Source organism: Gossypium hirsutum, chromosome D05 (assembly GCF_007990345.1).
Source record: "Gossypium hirsutum isolate 1008001.06 chromosome D05, Gossypium_hirsutum_v2.1, whole genome shotgun sequence".
NCBI lineage: Eukaryota > Viridiplantae > Streptophyta > Magnoliopsida > Malvales > Malvaceae > Gossypium > Gossypium hirsutum.
Genome location: NC_053441.1, coordinates 54559681 through 54577527, shown reverse-complemented (window position 1 = coordinate 54577527; position 17847 = coordinate 54559681). Strand labels below are relative to the sequence as shown.

Sequence of the window (17847 nt, the reverse complement as noted above, 5' to 3'; positions counted from 1 at the left end):
GAGATTTCTAATAAAGGTTCGTCATGTGTTCTAAACCTATTGAATCCATCATTTAACTTAGGATAGGTTTAGATGGACAGTGCATTTATCAACGGTTAGTGTAAAAACAGTGGTGGCGGTGAGATTAGATATTGTAGCGTGAGACAAACAGTAAATTGAACGCACCACACCGCATCCCAATCACCCATCCGAACCCACCTTTAATGGGTTCAATGTTCAAATTTTGAAAGAATTGTCATGTGTTGAATCACAAATGTAGTTGAATCTACCAACTCGCCTTTCGACGTAGCGGGTTCGCTATTAAATTTTTTCTTCTAAATTTCATGGTGGGATGTGTGGGGATTTCACAAGATTGTGCCATATGTTCCACCTGTTTCATTTTTTTTAATTTCGAATTTATGTCACATATTAAAAGCACAATAAATCTACCATATTATATCACTCTTAGAGAAGGAAAAAATATACTTTTTTACATAATTAAAAAAAAATTTGGTCGAGACCAGAATATCCACCGCTAATAGCAATGATTAATCTTCTCGTCGCATGTGCTCTCTAAAAAGATAAATGACTAGCCAAAAATATGCTTCATTTCCGAAAGTGGGGATCAAACCACCAACCTTATGATTAAGAGATAAAATAAGCAACCATCAAACCACACTTAATATAATTTCTCTTCTTTTATCTACAATATTTTTATAATAAAACCAGAAAGAGGCAAAGACCCTTTTATTATATGCTTAAAAAAAACAAACAATAATTGGCGGGTGTTTTTAAGCTCAACACAGCTAAAATCAAAGGTTTATTCTTTTCCCCGCCAAAATTTGTGTGTTTGATTTTAGCGGTAAATTCCCAAATCAAAAGATTTGGTACTTAACATCAGTTCCCACCATCTCTACTTGTTTTCATTTCAAATCTGAAATCAAATCCTCTTTTAACCTCCAAACCCAAATCCAAGCTTCAACTCTTTCTCACAAATCTCCAAAAATAACCCACAAAAAAGAAAAATCCATCATTTGCAGAAGAAAAATGGATAGCAGATTTCAAGTATTGCCTCCACTCAAAAGATTTCGGCTTTTGCAACAACAACGCGAAGAAGATGAAGAGTTCAATGGCTCTAAAACGAACTCTTTTCCTCTCCCGGCGAAGAAAAGGAAGGAGTCCAGGGATGTCCCTCTGCCCGAAACTACTTCATATTGCTTGCCTGCCAAGAAGAGAATATGGGCTTTCCAACCTGATTTCCTTTCCGGTAAGCCTCTTTTGCCTTTTGATTTGAATGTTGAGTACGAGAAGCAAGTAGAAATGGAGGAAAACAAGAGCAACCCAATTTGTAAAACTCCCCAAAAATGCATTTCTGATACTCGAAATGAGATTTTCGAGAAAAGCAATAAAACCCCATTTGAAAATCGTCCCCCAAAATGCATCAAAACTAGGCAAGAAGGGAATAAAGAAAATCAAATCCCAAAGAAAAACCCACTTGTTAAAAGCCCCAAAAGTCACCAAAAGTGCGTCAACATTAGCCCTACAAAAGCTAACAAAGAAGTAGAAATGGAAGAGGAGGAAGAAGATGGGATTTTATGTGATATTTGTAAAAGCACAGATGGGGATCCAAAAGATCCCATTGTGTTTTGTGATGGATGTGATTTAATGGTACATTCCACATGTTATGGGAACCCATTAATAAAAGAAATCCCAGAAGGTGATTGGTTTTGCAGCCTTTGCTTAGAGAAACCAAACAATGATAAACCCTTTGCTTGTTGCTTATGTCCAACCAAAGTAGGTGCAATGAAACCCACAACTATTGATGGTAAATGGGCTCATTTGGTTTGTGCACTTTTGGTACCTGAAGTGTTCTTTGAGGATCCTGAAGGAAGGGAAAGGATTGATTGTTCAAAGGTACCTGAGAAGAGATGGAAAGGGAGATGTTATGTTTGTAAGACTAGGAAAGGGTGTGTCATTGAATGTTCTGAACCTAAATGTGGATTGGAGTTTCATGTCACTTGTGGATTGAACGAAGATCTTTGCATTGAATATAAAGAAGGAAAGAAAGGTGCTGTTGTTGCTGGGTTTTGTAAATCCCACACTGAGTTGTGGAAAAAGGTACTTTTAAGCTTTCTACACAATGTTTACTTCATTAACGCAGTGAATCTGAAGGTGTCACTAATGGGTTTTGTTTCTGTTTGCAGCAACAACAGACAGGGAAGTTCAAGATTGTAGCTAGAGACGAGCACAAGTAATCAAATGTTGGCAACTTTGTAACTTGATATGAGTTTTAGAACTTTAGTTGGTGATTTCTTTGGATTACAGATTCTATAAATTTAGGTTTTTATTTTTCCTTTAACTGAAACTGATGTTTTTGTATGACATGGTGTGTCCATTGTTGAGTAGTTGCAGCAACAGACTACTAACTTGAATATGTGATGAAGTTGGAATAAAATTTTATTTAAGTTTTCAATTCCCAATGTTTGTTTCTACACACTTGTCGCTTATTCTGGTGTATTGATAAAATGTCAAATTTAACTTTTAACATTTATATTTTTTTTATCAATTTAATCTTTACTGTTTTTAAAAACTATATTTGATGTTATTTTTTTTTTTATTTGCAAAGATTTTTAGGGAGTATGGTATTTGACCATGGATGACTGGATAATTCATTAAATTTGATGATTTAAATAATTAAATTTTGTTAAATTAAAATAGATAATGTATAGCATTACTCACTAAAAATTTCAAATATCAATTGGTTTTTATCGAAATTTTGTACTTGATTGATTAATCTATCAATAAAAATTCAATTAAGTTTTTTTTTTTTTTTTTGGTTGATGATCAAATTTTGCTTTTGACAAATTATACACATGACATACCATGTCCATGTGATGGCAAATAATAAAAGTATAAAAAAAAAAACTAAGAAAATTATTAAAAAACCTTTAAATATTTAAAATGAAAAAAACTATAAAAGCATTACCTTTAGTTTTCTCTATATTATAACTCAATTTATTCTTCTCAATCACCTTAAATTATCTTTCACCATTACACTTCAATCACTAATGCTATCATCCTCATTACTGTTAACCAACTGCCTTCCTCAAATCAGATTATCACATAAAACCCTCATCATTGATAATGGTTGGATGCTTAAATTTATTCTGTATCCTTTAGCCTTCTAAATAATAGATGAAGAACTGGAACATTCTATAATTATTCAAATCAGTAAAAAGCAGATCATATCCCTAATAATATACTGCAATGATGGCCAATGTATTTTAAGATGCAAACATAAATCAGCTTTAAATAATACCGCATTTGGCATCAGCTTAATTAGGTCAAATCTTACACAATACAAAAATCATTTTTTGATCACCAATTTTCATGTTACCAAAAAACCAAGTAAAATCAAGTTGGAAAATTTCTCTACTACTTGGATTTGAGTTCAACAGTTGGCTACAGATACCTTGACCACCAGGATGCAGCCATCTCCCATCTTCATCTTTCATCATACCCAAACCATACAACATCTTACAATTTTCAAGTTTTAGGCTTCTTTGGTGTGCCTGAATTCCCTGCCTCAGCCTTGCGCTTGATTCCCAAGAAATGCTCAACCTATTGAATTGGAATATGAATTAAACTAAAATACTGAATTCTGGTATCATCCCCATTAATGATGATTGAAGAGTTTAGCATCATAATCACTAAAAGTATCCAATAAATAAAAAGAACTAGACCTTCACTTGAATTCTAATGAAAAAAATTCTATGGCAATGAAACATGATTGGCTTTCAGTAAATGTACAAGGTAAGAATTAACTTGCCTTTCTATCACCAAGCATAGGCGTCAAGCCTCCCGGAAAATCCTTCTCAACAGTAGCAAAGCCACTTGCAGGATCACTAGTTTGCCTGGAATTTAATCACATGAAAGAAATGAGGTACAATTGCAACCCAACTGAAAATGTAATAAACAAGCAATCAAATTAATTGATGATCAAAATTATATGCAATGGCAACACATATCACAGAGCATAAAATGGTAAACCAAGCTTCATTTTGCACAAGGTCAAGTCCCTGTAACTGCACATCAGACCTAATTGTCACAAGAATTATTACCAACAGAGCAGATCAAGTTGATTTCCAAGTTCATAAAATATCCATTCAGAAAAAAAAATACCATAACAGAGAAAAAGGAAGAAGCAGATAGATAATAAATCCTAGTTCCAGGCAGCTAATATGATATGTGGATTTCTTTCAGTTCTTGAACTAAAATGTTTAAAACCCAGCAAGCAGAGAACATACCCTGGTTTGACGTGACCACTAAGGACAAGGTAGGGTGTTTTCAGCTGAGCTTGAGCTTCCCTCATCCTCTCCACTGAAAGTGAAGGTGTATCTGAATTTTTCATTTGCTTCAGCTTCAACTCTTCCTGATATTGCTTCATCCGCTTTTCTTGCTTCATTTTGCCAGGCCCCTTGCCATGAAATTTATGAGAAAGCATCCGGAAGGCTTCCTTAGGAGTCACCTGGAGAAGATAGGAAAGTCGTAATTTGTAAGTCCAAATGCAAATATAACACATTCATTTTTATATATATATAAACGTCGACACAGACTTAAGAAAGCAATAGACCAGATTGAAGACTTACAATTCGACCAAATTCATCTGTCCTTTCAATGCGAATATCTTTAAATCTATTATCAGTTTGATGATCATCGTCTACAATGCCAACAAGTTTGCTCTTTTTCTTGTCCATGTTTCGGCCACCCCATTCAATAGTTTCTTTAAGTGTTCCTCGATCTTTAAGCAGCTTCAGCGCACCTGATAATCCTTTGCCAACCGCAATTTCGTGAATGGTTTCATCTGGAACAACCTCATCATTGTCCTCATTAGCAGGCTTTTCATCAGCACTAGTATCAATGACCTCTGTCCATCCACCCACCTCGTTTTCTCCATTTTTTCTATCTTGTTCAGAAGCTCCTGGCACTTCATCCTCGTCCATGAAGACATCTTCACTGTCAGGCTTATGGGCTTCTGAAGACCAAATTAACATTAACTGTTATTATTTACCAGAAAGAAATTATAAGCATAAACATCAAATTCTTTTTTTTTTCTATTGAAAGAGAAAGGGGTCAAGTTAGCTGGTGTAATAGGAGTATGTGTGGCCAAAATAGAAAAGACGGATTTTCAAAAACAAGATCAAAATTATAATAAAAAATGCATATTACTGGTAGAAAATCTAGAACCTAAAACTTCCAGGAGACTACCCTGGCACAGAAACCTGTGAAGCTAAATACATTCCAGATTTTAGCAGATGATTTAGTAGCTGGCAGAAAACAAGAAAAGAAAAGAAAAAATGTGGTCATGTTATAGACGATATTATAGTGAGTAGATTTTGAAAGAAACCAAACCTTCATCAAGCTGAAGACCCCATACAAACTCCTCCATCTCAGTGATCACAACCTTGTTTTCTTGTGCCTCTCCAGTTGAGGTATGATCATCTGTAGTTTGATTGCTAGCAGATGTGGTAGCAAGGAGCGCTATAGCTTGTGGACCTGATTTTTCTTCTTGCTTTTTAAGAGCCAACCTCCTTGCTTTTTCAAGGGATTTATAAAGATCCTCCTCATCATCAGCAAAAACCTGATTTTCATCTTCCTCAGGTTTAACTGTAAGCGTTTGTTCGAGCCGCAGTGATTTTGATGCCTCATCTGCTTTGGCAAATGCTGCTTGGTATGCATTTTTTCTCTTTTCAGCCTCGGATCTGGCCTCCTCTTCTTTAATTGCTTGTCTTCTAGAGTCCTTCCTAGAACCAAGGTCTCCAGCACCCAGGCCGGCAGAGACGGCTTCTGCTTCAAGGGCATCTATATCCAACTTCTCTTTCTTCCGCAAAGCTTTCTTCTTTTTGGGCTTTTTAAATCGAAGCATTTCCTCTTGGGTGTAATAATCCGATGAAATCTTCCCAACATTATTCAGATCTTCAACACGGTTATTAGTGGGAACACCTAGTAACCTTTTACGCAGCTGCCAAGTGAGGGAAAAGACCATAAAAGGAACACCATTAGCAAAAAAATGTTAAAATATGTTTGTTATAACAGCTCAAAAAAATCATTTAAAAATCACCTCTTCTAATTTCTTTTCAGCTTCACCAGTAAAGCGGCCCCTTTCATCCAGAGTTACACCCTGAAAATAAATATAAAGTAAAAACAGCCACAAACGACCAAATACCACTTTTCTTCCAATAAAATACAAGGAAATTTCAAAAGACAATGTTCTAATTGAAATTCAAGAAGGAAAAGAAAGATTTAGTGTGAGGGCAGAGCTTATAAACTAACCTCATCCGCAACTGGATCATCATATTGTGGCAGTATTTTTTTCTCAGAACCAGGATCTTCATTGAACCTAAATTAACATAATCCATATTAAAGGTAAATACTAAATCTGCTAGTAGGTAAATTACACAGGCTCTTCATTGAACCTTAATTAACATAATCCATATTAAAGGAAAATATTAAACCTGCTAATAGGTAAATTACACACCCAAAAAAATTGAATACATTGTAATATAGAGTTAAACCTAGGTTAGTATTAAATTCAACCACATAGCTAGAGAAGAATGAGAAGCGAACCTATAAGTTTTTAGTTTTGTATTAAAGGCAAATTTATATGCATACAGTAGAACTGAGCACATGCATATTCACACACACAGATTTACACATTATATATCAGAATCTTACTTATCATCATAAACCCCGGTTTTCTTCTTTGCAGCCTTGTAAGCCTCATCCCGCTGCTTCTGCTCTCCGATTTCAATATTTTCAAGCATATCAACATCTGTCGGATCAGACCAGAAAGCTCTGTTACACAAAAATCTACGTCATCTCACAAAAATAGCCAAAAAATACATGAGTAGCACCCCAACACTTGTTTACCTTCATTAAGGTCACCATCAGCAAGTATGCTCTGATCTTTGAGTGTTAAAACGACAGCTCCACCATCCATCACTTTGTCAAGGCCATGAAGAACTTTAACCCCTCCTAGATCATCTGTTAATGGATTGTCAATAATAATAAATGAGCCAATCAGCCAGATGCTGAGATACAAGCAAAAACAGTAATCACACTTCAAAATAAACATTAGCTCCTATTCAGGACACTGAACAATACCCTAAATTATCTGATCTATTTATAATTAATGGTTCATTTGTTCACCATAATCAGTTGCAATGTTTGGTTTGGACATCATAACAAAGACAAAAATGGACCATTGTGGCACTAACAGTATGCTGCTCAACCCTTTTTTATTCAACATTCAATGACCACATTTAATACATATTTGGCATTATTTGCAACAAGAAAAGTTCAAAAGGAAAGTGAACATACGAGTAGGGCGATTATCAGCTTCCTCATCTTCATCTTCTCCTTGAACGAAATTATCCTGAGAAATTTATTCCATAGAATTAATTATTACCATCATTCATATCACTTGCAATAAATGAAACCATGAGAAGAAACCATGCATTGTAGAAAAGAAAGAACAAAGAATATCTACCTGCTCTTCAAAAATCTTTGATAGCTGCAAAGCTTTCTCCTTTTCAGCATTCCTTTTGTCCTCAAGCTTACGACTTCTACTAACCCATGCTGAAACCTCTGAGAGACCTTCAGATTTCTTTTTCAATCTGTCCTCTTTCATTCTGAGAGAGAATGTAAAGGCAATGATAAATACTTGCACTAGGTTAAGCCTTAGTAATTAAGAAAAACAAACAAGACCTAGAACACATTCTCCTAAAGCAAAGACCAAATACGTCATCAAGTTCAGAAACGAATCCTGTCATGCATTTAGAGAACCTTTTGGCCTGATCACCAAATATTTTAAAGACTTGAGTATATCATAGCCATTCCTTATAAAAATGAAGTTCAAAATTACCTCGTGATTTAAAATTTTCCGTCTACTAGAATATGCTACAGAATTCAAATAGCATAATCCCTTCCAGAGCTTCTATTTTACATGACAAATCTACCATAAAAAATTATAAAGATGGAATGAAGAAGAAAGAACGTCTAATATATAGACAATTTAAGGTCAATTGAGAATAAATGATTCATTCACCTCACTATGCGCTCCTCGAGCTCTGATGAAGATGCCTGCACTAAACTAGCATTGCTTCCAGCATTCAGTTCAGCTTCATCCTTATCTCTACGATCTTCATAGTCTAATGCAAGCTCTCCATCTTTGCTTCCTTCATAATCTTCCTCATGATTTTTGCCAACATTGTCCCTATCTCTTGATCTCTCCTTCTCTAGGTCCGCCTCTCTATTTTTCTGTTTACTTCTATCTTTTCCCTTCTCTCCTTCCCTCTCCTTCTCTCGATCCTTAAGTTTGTCTCTCTCCTTTTCCCTTTCCTTCGCCTTGTCTCTTTCCTTTTCCTTTTCTCTGTCCCTATCTCTACTTTTGTCCTTTCCCCTTTCCTTCTCAGACTCCCTATCCCTCTCCCTGTCCTTTTCCTTTCCTCGATCCTTTCGGTCCTTTTCTCTCTCACGCTCATGTTCTTTTTCTCTATGCTTATCCCTGTCATAATCTTTCTCTTTTTCCCTCACCTTAGTATCTTTAGCTCTGTCTTTCCCATGCTCATCTCTGTCATCCTTCCTCCTCTCCCTGGTTGACACTCTATCCTTTTCCAAGGAATCTTTCTCCCTTTCTTTCAAGACCTCATCACTGCTTCTCTTAGAACGGTCCCTTTCTCTATCCCTACTTCGATGATCCTTTTCTTCTTCTCGACTGCTCTTCTTCTTGTCCTTACTCCGATGCTTGTCGGTTTGCTCTAATTCATCACTATAGGCTCCTCCAACCCAGCGTTCTCTAGAAGCATCGTCTTCCCTATCATATCTATCCTTCTCCATTGCAAATAACAGAAACACTCAAAAACTTATCTGCAAAGAAACCATGAACAATATGTGATTCATTCCATACAATGACCCAAACATAATCAGATGCACAACCCAAAATCATACCAGTGGTGGGGAATCAGCATATGATCAAAACCACAAAAGTAAAGCCAGAACAAGCAAGCCTCTATTTGGTTATTGCTTTTGCTATTCACTTTCTTTTTCCTTCAAAATTTGCAAAAAGGAAAAAAAGAAAGAGAAGAGTAGAGATGCAAAACCATAGGCAAATTCAAATTACACAAAAATAAGAAAAAGGAAATCTATATAAAAATAGAATCATATGCTTCTCTAACTCTTTAAAACCTACTATTTGCTTAAATCCTAACGCCCTCTTTTAAACTGGTAAATGATCAATCAAACAGTGCCTAAAGTTGTGAAATCTAAACAGTTCTCGGTTTCAAAAAGATAAACACAATGAATAGTAATTTCTTCTCTTTTTTTTAGGTTAGGGTGAAGTATGTAAATTACTAAAAGCTTCCTTAACAAAACTCACCAAAAGAACATACCCATAAAATCATCTAAAACACGAAAATAAAATTCCATAGACCCATAAGTTGTTGTTGAACAAATAGAGAATACAAAGAAAAAGAACGATAGAGAGAAAGAGGGAAATTAGAAAATAAAATAAGCGAGCCGGATGTTACCGGAAACTCGAATGAATGCCAAGAAGACGCGGTAGCGGCGGCGTATGAGATCCGGCGGCCGGAGATGAATTATAGGTGACGGAAGTTTTCGAGAGTAAAACTAGTTTGGCACAAAGAGAAGAAGGATTTCTTCGCAAAAATTCTGCACTCCTGATTTTGAGAAGAAAAGGGTTTAATGGGTCGGGTTGGTGGGCTTTTGGGAAATTTTTCTTTGGGGGCTTCTTAGAGGTTTTTTTTATCTTCTTTTCATGGAACTTTTAAATAGAACAAAAATTCGTATTTAACTCACATTATTCTAATGTTTATAATACTCAATTGAATTAAAGCTCAATCGATATTATTAGTCTTTACTCTTTCAAAAATACGAGCACCTATAAATAAAATCAGGCTAAGTTCAAATTATGTTTAATATAAAGGTTAATATATATTTTGCTCGTAAACTTAACCACTAGTATTATATTGGTAGCTAAACTTAATTTCATCATATAGATAATTCTGCAAAACTACATGGTATTGATAACCAATAATACAGCAACACGTGAGAATCTTATATTATAACACGTGACAATCTTAATAATTTTTTTAAATATAAATTTTAAAAAATTGTAAAAATATTTTAGGTTAAGAATGATCCTAAACAAAAGTAGTCAAAATTCATTGTAGAAGTGTTTTTTAGTAATATATTTATATTTTTTATTATAAAATATCACGCTTTTATATATTATTATTTTTAAATTGAAAAATATATAAAATCTAAAAAAAAATTATCTTTATTAAAAATTATAAATTTATAAAAAAAATATTTCACATCAAGAATGAATATGGACAAATGGTTATTCTAGTTTGGATACTAGTTTGTCCGAATGTATTCTTTTTAGCAATTTTATATATTTTTATTTTTTAAATATTATATTTTATATTATTATTTTGAAATTAAAAATATATAAAATCTTTTTTTAAATAGGTATCATTTTAAGTTTGGAATAAACATGGATAAACATACCGAAATTTGGACTTCATTTTGTCCAGATTCATTCTAGACGTGTTTTTTTTTAATATTTTGATTGTTTTTAAATTTTTTATATCAAAATATATAAAATCAAATACTAATAGATCAATATTTTACAAAACTTCATTAAATTAAAAAAAATACCATAACATAATATATATATATATAAATGGTAATAAGTAAAAATCATAAAATTACTAAAAAAACACGCTTAAAACGAATCTGATCAAAATGATATATAATATCATCTAAATTTGGACTTCCATTTATTATTGTTCATTTTAGACATGAAATGGTTTTTTTTTATAAATTTATATATATTTAAAAATTAAAAATATATAAATTTATTAAAAAAACATATTCAAAATGAATACGATAAATAATTATTTAAGTTCATCCGAATCTTGACAACCTTTTGTCTAGATTCATTTTCTAATGTGAAATAGTTTTTATAAATTTTTTTATAAATATATATAATTTTTAGATTTTATATATTTTTAATATAAAAATACAATGTTTAATAAAAAAATTCAAAATATATAAATTTACTAAAAAACGCACGTCTCACAAAAATTACCATGAATCTTATTACAAAAAATATTATTATTTTATATATCTTTATACAGGCTTAATTTTCTCATAATATATGTTTCATATCATATAAAAATAAAAATAATGTTATAAAATTGAAAAATGAGCTAAACCAGGCATGCCTAATATTTTGTTTTTCCAAACCTTGTTCCAATTAGGCCATAAATATACACACGAATTTAAGCTAAAATCAATACCAATTGGAAGCGATTTATTAAATATAAAATTCAATGATAAAAACATATATTTACACATAACATAAATTAGATAATGGAAAATAAATAAAACTATCAAGATCCATCTTTCCTAGCCTTCACAAAGAATACCCTACTGTTTCTGAGAAGTCATATGATTGTTCAAAGAAAGGCCACCCCATTTCCGGGAAGTCGATGACCATTCGTAGTAGCTATTACCTTGATAACGAAGATGAGTTTGACCCGATGCTCCCGGTTAACTTCAATTTAAGACAACCCATACTGAACTGTACCTACAGTCCTATGGGCAACTACAGCCACAGCAGCAGCACCGACTGCACCAAACTGGGTTTGTGCCTGCAGAATTTTTGCATCAATGCCCAATCTATCATTTAATTGCTCTGCCTTTGCTTGCGGTTGTTGATACGGGTTGCTCTTCATGCCGACAGCCATTGCTGGGGCTTGGCTTGCGGCCATGCTGAACTGAGGTTGCAGTTTGGCTTGTTGATTCATGTCACTCTGTATTCTGGATTTCTCTTGATTTATGGTGTTGGTGCTGGAAAGGGGCTGCGGAGGAAGGACTGTGGTTTGGTGAAAGACCTTAGCATCATAATCATCTTTAGTATTCTTTGGATTCTCATGTGGTATGACAGATTCGACAACTCTCCTGGGTTTTGCTGTACAAAACAAGAGGAGAACAAACTTCAGGATCAGCTAAATGGTGAAGCAAGAAAAACATATACTTGGCCGTATGCCCATGATCAATGAGTAAACGTATTTTCACATTTCGTGCTAGTGAATATGCCTAACGAATGTTGGAATCTTCAACAATGTGAAACTATTGTAGAAAAATCCACTCCCGGTTTTCAAACAGCAAACAGAGAGAGGGGGCCGGAGGGACAACATATGAAATAGTTTTCAATCCAGTCCCGGTTTTCAAACAGCAGGCAGAAACTACAGTAAAAAGAACAGAAAACACCATTCATACCTGCTGGCACCTTAGGTGGAGGGCGTGCTAACTTCCGATTACCAGAAATTGCATCAGTTACTTTTTTGGAAGCCTCTTCAGTAACGTTTTGATTCTCACACAAAACCGAAGTTGACTGCCTATTCAGAGGTATTGTATTGGAATGAACTGTATTCCTGCAATAAATAGGACACAAGTCGGAAATTGGAAAATCGCGTCACCATAAGGGGAGAAAATGTGGTAATTTGTTTGAGTCCATATGTTAGTGGGGGAATGCATAAAAATTAAAAGATCATATTTATTTTTGTTTATCATGTTCATATGCATATCAAGAGACTAAATTTCTCTTCCCCCTATCATAAAACCCTAAACCCCAGAGCAGTTGAGAATAATTGTATAAAGAACATTTCTGATTAAAGGAAAATGTTAAAACATGAAATACCTCGGTAGGGACTTGTGCTTCCTCTCCGGAGGGAAAACCGGCACACTTCTACCACTGTTTTCTTCAAGATGTGCAAACTGCTTTCTGAATTGACCAATGGCACTGCGATAAAAACCAAAATATAATCAAGCAGATTAAGAGTGAAAAAATACGAGAAACATAAAAATTAACGATAAATGCATTAAGATAAGTAGGAAAAATTCAAACCTCGGATAAAGAAAATTAGTTCCTTCATTTCCGTTTATATAGTCTTTGAGCAGCTGAGGATGATATTCTAGTATCTCTCTGTAAATTAATTCCCTAACATCCTCCTTTACCAACCTTCGCCTCTCAAACTCGAACTCTAATCTCGAGATTGGCTGACAAGAAGGTTCCCTCTCGATTTTAGCCAAGCCTTTGAAGTAAGGATCAGCTAATGCCTATCACATTAAGACAAAGAAGTATAATTAATGTAAAGAACACACAAACATGCATGAGAAACCTCCACGATTTTTGACTCAATTGCATCAAGGACACCATATTTATAGCATTAAAATAAACGATATGACACCTCCTCAGCGGTTGGTCGGTCTTTTGGATCAAACGCTAACAGCCTCTGCAATAGCCGCACTGCTAACGGGTCTGCATTTGGGAACTTCTGTGAGAAAGGCACAGGTTGTTTTATCCGCATTTCTGTCAAGTGTTTTCGTGCTTTATCATTTCGGACCTGCAATCGTGTGAAACAAACATCACCATTCGCACTCAATAAAAGAAAAGTAAAATATCACCCTGCAGAAACAAAACATATACATGCACATAAAAGGAAAGGGAGAAAGAGGCCATACTCCAGAAATAGTTTCAGGTGAAGGCGTCCCCAAAAGATCAGTGATCAAATCCAATTGATGAACGACACTTTTTCCAGGAAATAGAGGCTTCCCTATCAATACCTCGGCAAAGATGCAGCCAATGCTCCAAATATCAATTGCCGGTGTATACTGCAGACAGTTACCAACAAAAATTAGACTTGAATACGTAAAATTGAAAAGCCCCGCCACAAGTTAAGCACTCTCAAGAAATAGACATAACTAGACAGAATTACCTGAATGACAGATATTTCAACTTCCAAGAGAGTTCATAGTCCTCCCTGAACAACAATTCTTTTAATCTAAGAATTACTGTTCACTAAAAGGCACTCAAGTATCATTTATATAAACAACATTGTGTTGATTCGCTAAATACGACATAGTTCAAATGAGACATAGTTAATTCAATATTTGGAAATATATCCACAACTGAAATGTGGTGACTGGCTAAAAAAATCAACCCTCGAAATAAAACCAAGACATTAACTAGAAGAGGCATACCTTGGAAAAGAAAAATCCACACAGCTCTGGAGCCCTGTACCATCGCGTAGCAACATAGTCCTGAAAGGAACATGGGAAAATAATGTATAAACACGAGTATCAACTCTTCTGTAGTGGTAGAAAAAGAAAGCACGCACCGAAAACTACATACCGTCCAAAAGACAGTGGTTGGGGTGTCACTAAATGCAACTCTTGCTAGCCCGAAGTCGCAAACTTTAAGCTTACAATTGGCATTTGCCAGTATATTCTTTGGTTTAAGGTCACGATGGTAAACATTAGCTGCAACCGAGAACTTAGCAATCAGTGTAAATTTGCAATTGCTTTCAAGCACCCTATCCCAATTAGATGGCAAAAACCGAGGCAAAAGGAATTTACATCTATGAGAGAGAGACTTCAACCTTCCATTAAGAACAGTAACAAGCAAAAGCCAATAAAAAATATAGCCTTAATTACAGACATGTACGAAAGACAATTAAAGAGATGAAACAATTGTTTACCTGTATGCATATATTTCATTGCACGAAGCATTTGGTAAAGGAAAAACTGGTGGTGTTCACGGGTTAAGTCATCATTAGCTTTGATGACTTCGTGAAGATCAGACTCCATGAGCTCAAAAACAACAAATATATCTTTGAACTCCCTCTTTGACGGTGGCAACATTATATGCTTAATTTCAACTATATCAGGATGTCTAAGAAGTCTAAGCAGCTTGACTTCACGTAAAATCCTTAAAGCATCGGATGTGTACTCAAATACATCTCGTATTTTCTTTATTGCGACTTTCTTACCAGTATGAGTGTCAAGTGCCGCACAAACAACTCCATAGCTTCCCCTCCCAATGACTTCAATAATTTTGTACTGGTTTGCATCACCATATTCAGTGAAAAAGTCATCTTTTAGGTCCTGAAGAACGAAAGAGAAAAACAATCAGAACCGCGCATGACTGGACCATAAGTAAGTTATCTATGAATTAAAGAAAAGAATAAGAAGCAGCAGCGAGAGGGGACAAACAGAATTGGGCATTACTGGATCATACAAAACATGCAATAAGTGAATTTTCTATGGAGTTAAGGACAAAGAAAAGTAGCAACAGCAGCTAAAGAATGCAGCAGAGAAGCAGTAACAAAAATAGCCAAAACAACCAGCATACCATAACCGTATAACTACTAACAAGCATATAAGATAACGGAGTCAGTTAATCAAGATAGATTGATCCAAAATTTGATTCAAATCCAATATATCACTTATGGGTACATAAGAAATAAATTGAATCAATTCCTTCTAATGAATCGATCCATTACAACTTCGTCTACAGGGTACAAAGAGAGCAAATAGGAAATGATAATCAGAATCTCACTCAAAACTAAAGGTCTAAATAGACTTGATGTTAAAAATGAATGAAGACCTGGAAACATGAGTATGACATTGTCAAGAACTCAATAAATGAACTGCATTTAAGACGTTACAAATGCACACAAATCTTAGTTCGACTGCCTGCAAAAGATATCCATTGAACTAGAAGTTGCTCAAATGAAGCCAAAAGCCCAAAACCAAGAGTCTTCCTACAGCTTCTAATAGCATTTAAAGATGCAAAAAGAGATTGACATTCGGAAATGGATCCAAAGTCATTGCCTAAGGGGAACATTCCAAATATTGCTCTTTGCTTGACAAATTCTAATAGTAAAAAACCGAACATGGAATCCATTGAGACCAGACTCATTTCTTGCTGCCAATCATAGCTAGAAAGGAAACCAATATCACCTTTAAAGAATAAAGCCAAATCCAAAAGAACCAATAGCGTTATTCGTGTTTATCATATAAAAAACAAAAGCATCTTTACAGTAATCCAAAACAAGTTCAAAGAGAATAAATTTCAGGAATCATTTACAACATTAAGCCTCGCAATCATTTTAAATAACAAAACTAATTCAAGAATTTAAAATTCCACCACTTCTTTTAAGTTAAATTCCTCTTTCCAAAATATGGAATATCTTGTCTACGCCACTGGTAATGAAGCATGCTTTAACAGTTCTGAAACTTCAAGTTGATTTAATAACTTATCAAGTACAAGTCAAGGTCTTTTTCTTTTTTCTCTTTCTCTTTTACACTAAGAATTGCTTCATTTCAGCAAAAAAAATAATAATAAAAGTGATCTTTTCTAAGCTCAGTTCCAAAATTAATGCCAAAACTTAACAAAAAAGAATGTCAATTTATCTCCTTTCACAACACCTCCAAAGGATTATTATCAACTTAGAATCCATAACACCAAAGCCTTATCCATTCTATTCAAACAAGGGAAAGAAAGAAGAACCTTAAATTTTCAATGTATGCTCAAGACAATCAAAAAGTTAAAATCTTTTCCACTTTCAAACACTAAAGCTTTAAAAATAAAAGAAAAAAAAAACAACATATTTTATACCAAAAAGAAAAGAAACCAACCTTCTTCAACTGATCCTGCTGCATATTTTCTTCAACCCCAAAAATAAATATTAAAAAAAACCAAAAATATCTCTTTTATATAGAGAGAGAGAGAGTTCTTCTTCACTGAACAAAAGGACCCAAAGAACAGAAATAGAAACAAAAAAGGAAAAAGATTTGTCTGAGTAGCCAAACACAAGCAGACTAGAAAGTGTAAAACAGCCACAGTTGCCTAAACCAAAATTTCTTTTTTAATTTAAAAAAAAAAGCTTCAGAAGTTCCTGAATTCTGGGTCGTTTGAAAAACTGAAAGATCTGGGAGAGCTCGAATGTGATTTTGGTTTTTTGTTGTCTTCATTAAACTTCACTTTATATTCCTTTAAAAAAATATATTTTATATTCAATGAACAATTTAAAAAAAAAGATTAATATCATATTCAAATAATTTGCTATCCACCAGTTTTTTATTCTGAATTTCATTTTTTACAATTTAAGCCCTTTTTAATAATTGCTATTGGTCAAATTCTGTTATTAGACCCTGTATTTTATATAAGTTAGGGATTTAGTATTTATATTTTAATTTGGTCATTTTTAGTCTCTATATTTTTAGAATTGAAAATTTTCTGTCCTAACCAAATGGTAACTATTAAATCCATTAAGTTAAATTCTGTTATTTCTAAAATTTGATACGTCAAAAATATTATCACACGTGGAATGCTATGTTAGTTTATTATTTCCATATATTACTATCAAACAAAAAATCAGTTAATAGATTTAACTTGTGTCGTTTACATTAAGACTGAAATTCAAAAAATATAGTGATTAAGAATGATAAGAATGATCCAATTGGAGAACATAAACAAAATCTACAACATTACACATAATATAAGACTAATAGCATATTTTAACCAAACAAATTTAGCTGATATCATTTGGTCAGGATTGAATTTTAAAATTTGAAAAGTATAGGGATTAAAATTGATTAAATTAAAGTATAGATACTAAATCTATAACTTACACAAAGTACAAGGCCTAATAGCAGAATTTGACCATTACTATTTTCCTTTATTTATAATCGCTTTTTGAAATTTTTTTATATTTTAATTTTATTTATTAACGATAAATATGGTTTTTAATTTTTTTAATAAGATTAGATTTTGTAACATTTATGATATGGATGAATGGAAATATTTATCTTAAAAAAATATATTTATAAAATCATTTCAATAAATTATTAATGACTGAGTGGCATGAATTTTTTGATTATCTGTTTGATTCTTAAATAATATTTTTTTTTGAAAATTATCTAATAAAACAT

At 33.6% G+C, this 17847-nt stretch overlaps 3 protein-coding genes across 4 annotated transcripts; 1 reads left to right on the top strand and 2 right to left on the bottom strand.

Moving 5' to 3' along the window:
* The first annotated feature begins 738 nt into the window (after positions 1–738).
* Positions 739–2452, top strand: LOC107904019 (histone H3-lysine(4) N-trimethyltransferase ATX1). The gene is made up of 2 exons (XM_016830270.2): positions 739–2097; positions 2184–2452. Exons 1-2 carry the CDS (start codon positions 1027–1029, stop codon positions 2232–2234), a joined length of 1122 nt encoding a protein of 373 aa, XP_016685759.2. The 5' UTR covers positions 739–1026; the 3' UTR covers positions 2235–2452.
* A 719-nt stretch (positions 2453–3171) lies between these two features.
* LOC121216779 (SART-1 family protein DOT2) lies at positions 3172–9789 on the bottom strand. Of its 2 annotated transcripts, XM_041092191.1 has the most exons (14): positions 9567–9789; positions 8989–9087; positions 8087–8907; positions 7529–7670; positions 7360–7414; positions 6910–7023; positions 6715–6811; positions 6313–6379; positions 6101–6160; positions 5392–6001; positions 4629–5014; positions 4287–4507; positions 3809–3893; positions 3172–3600 (listed from the first exon to the last, which is right to left on the bottom strand). In XM_041092191.1, the coding sequence occupies exons 3-14, from the start codon at positions 8875–8877 to the stop codon at positions 3526–3528; spliced, it is 2703 nt and encodes a 900-aa protein (XP_040948125.1). In that variant the 5' UTR covers positions 8878–8907; positions 8989–9087; positions 9567–9789; the 3' UTR covers positions 3172–3525. The 2 variants fall into 2 exon arrangements, with proteins under 2 accessions (XP_040948125.1, XP_040948124.1); XM_041092190.1 differs by lacking the exon at positions 8989–9087.
* Positions 9790–11358: 1569 nt separating this feature from the next.
* LOC121216778 (mitogen-activated protein kinase 19) lies at positions 11359–16962 on the bottom strand. The gene is made up of 10 exons (XM_041092189.1): positions 16552–16962; positions 14610–15015; positions 14264–14391; positions 14113–14172; positions 13594–13743; positions 13320–13475; positions 12977–13188; positions 12770–12871; positions 12349–12503; positions 11359–12037 (listed from the first exon to the last, which is right to left on the bottom strand). The coding sequence occupies exons 1-10, from the start codon at positions 16573–16575 to the stop codon at positions 11628–11630; spliced, it is 1803 nt and encodes a 600-aa protein (XP_040948123.1). The 5' UTR covers positions 16576–16962; the 3' UTR covers positions 11359–11627.
* Between the last annotated feature and the right edge of the window lie 885 nt (positions 16963–17847).

Excerpts from the sequence above, each read along its gene's own strand:
- LOC121216778 (XM_041092189.1), bottom strand. The coding sequence starts at position 16,575 with ATGCAGCAGGATCAGTTGAAGAAG. Across the intron at positions 14,173-14,263 it reads CAACCACTGTCTTTTGGACG|GACTATGTTGCTACGCGATG; the intron begins GTATGTAGTTTT and ends TGTTCCTTTCAG. Across the intron at positions 12,872-12,976 it reads ACTAATTTTCTTTATCCGAG|TGCCATTGGTCAATTCAGAA; the intron begins GTTTGAATTTTT and ends TTTTTATCGCAG.
- LOC121216779 (XM_041092191.1), bottom strand. The coding sequence starts at position 8,877 with ATGGAGAAGGATAGATATGATAGGGAAGACGATGCTTCTAGAGAACGC. Across the intron at positions 7,671-8,086 it reads CTCGAGGAGCGCATAGTGAG|AATGAAAGAGGACAGATTGA; the intron begins GTGAATGAATCA and ends ATTCTCTCTCAG. Across the intron at positions 4,508-4,628 it reads CAGATGAATTTGGTCGAATT|GTGACTCCTAAGGAAGCCTT; the intron begins GTAAGTCTTCAA and ends TATCTTCTCCAG.
- LOC107904019 (XM_016830270.2), top strand. The coding sequence starts at position 1,027 with ATGGATAGCAGATTTCAAGTATTGCCTCCACTCAAAAGATTTCGGCTT. Across the intron at positions 2,098-2,183 it reads ACACTGAGTTGTGGAAAAAG|CAACAACAGACAGGGAAGTT; the intron begins GTACTTTTAAGC and ends TTCTGTTTGCAG.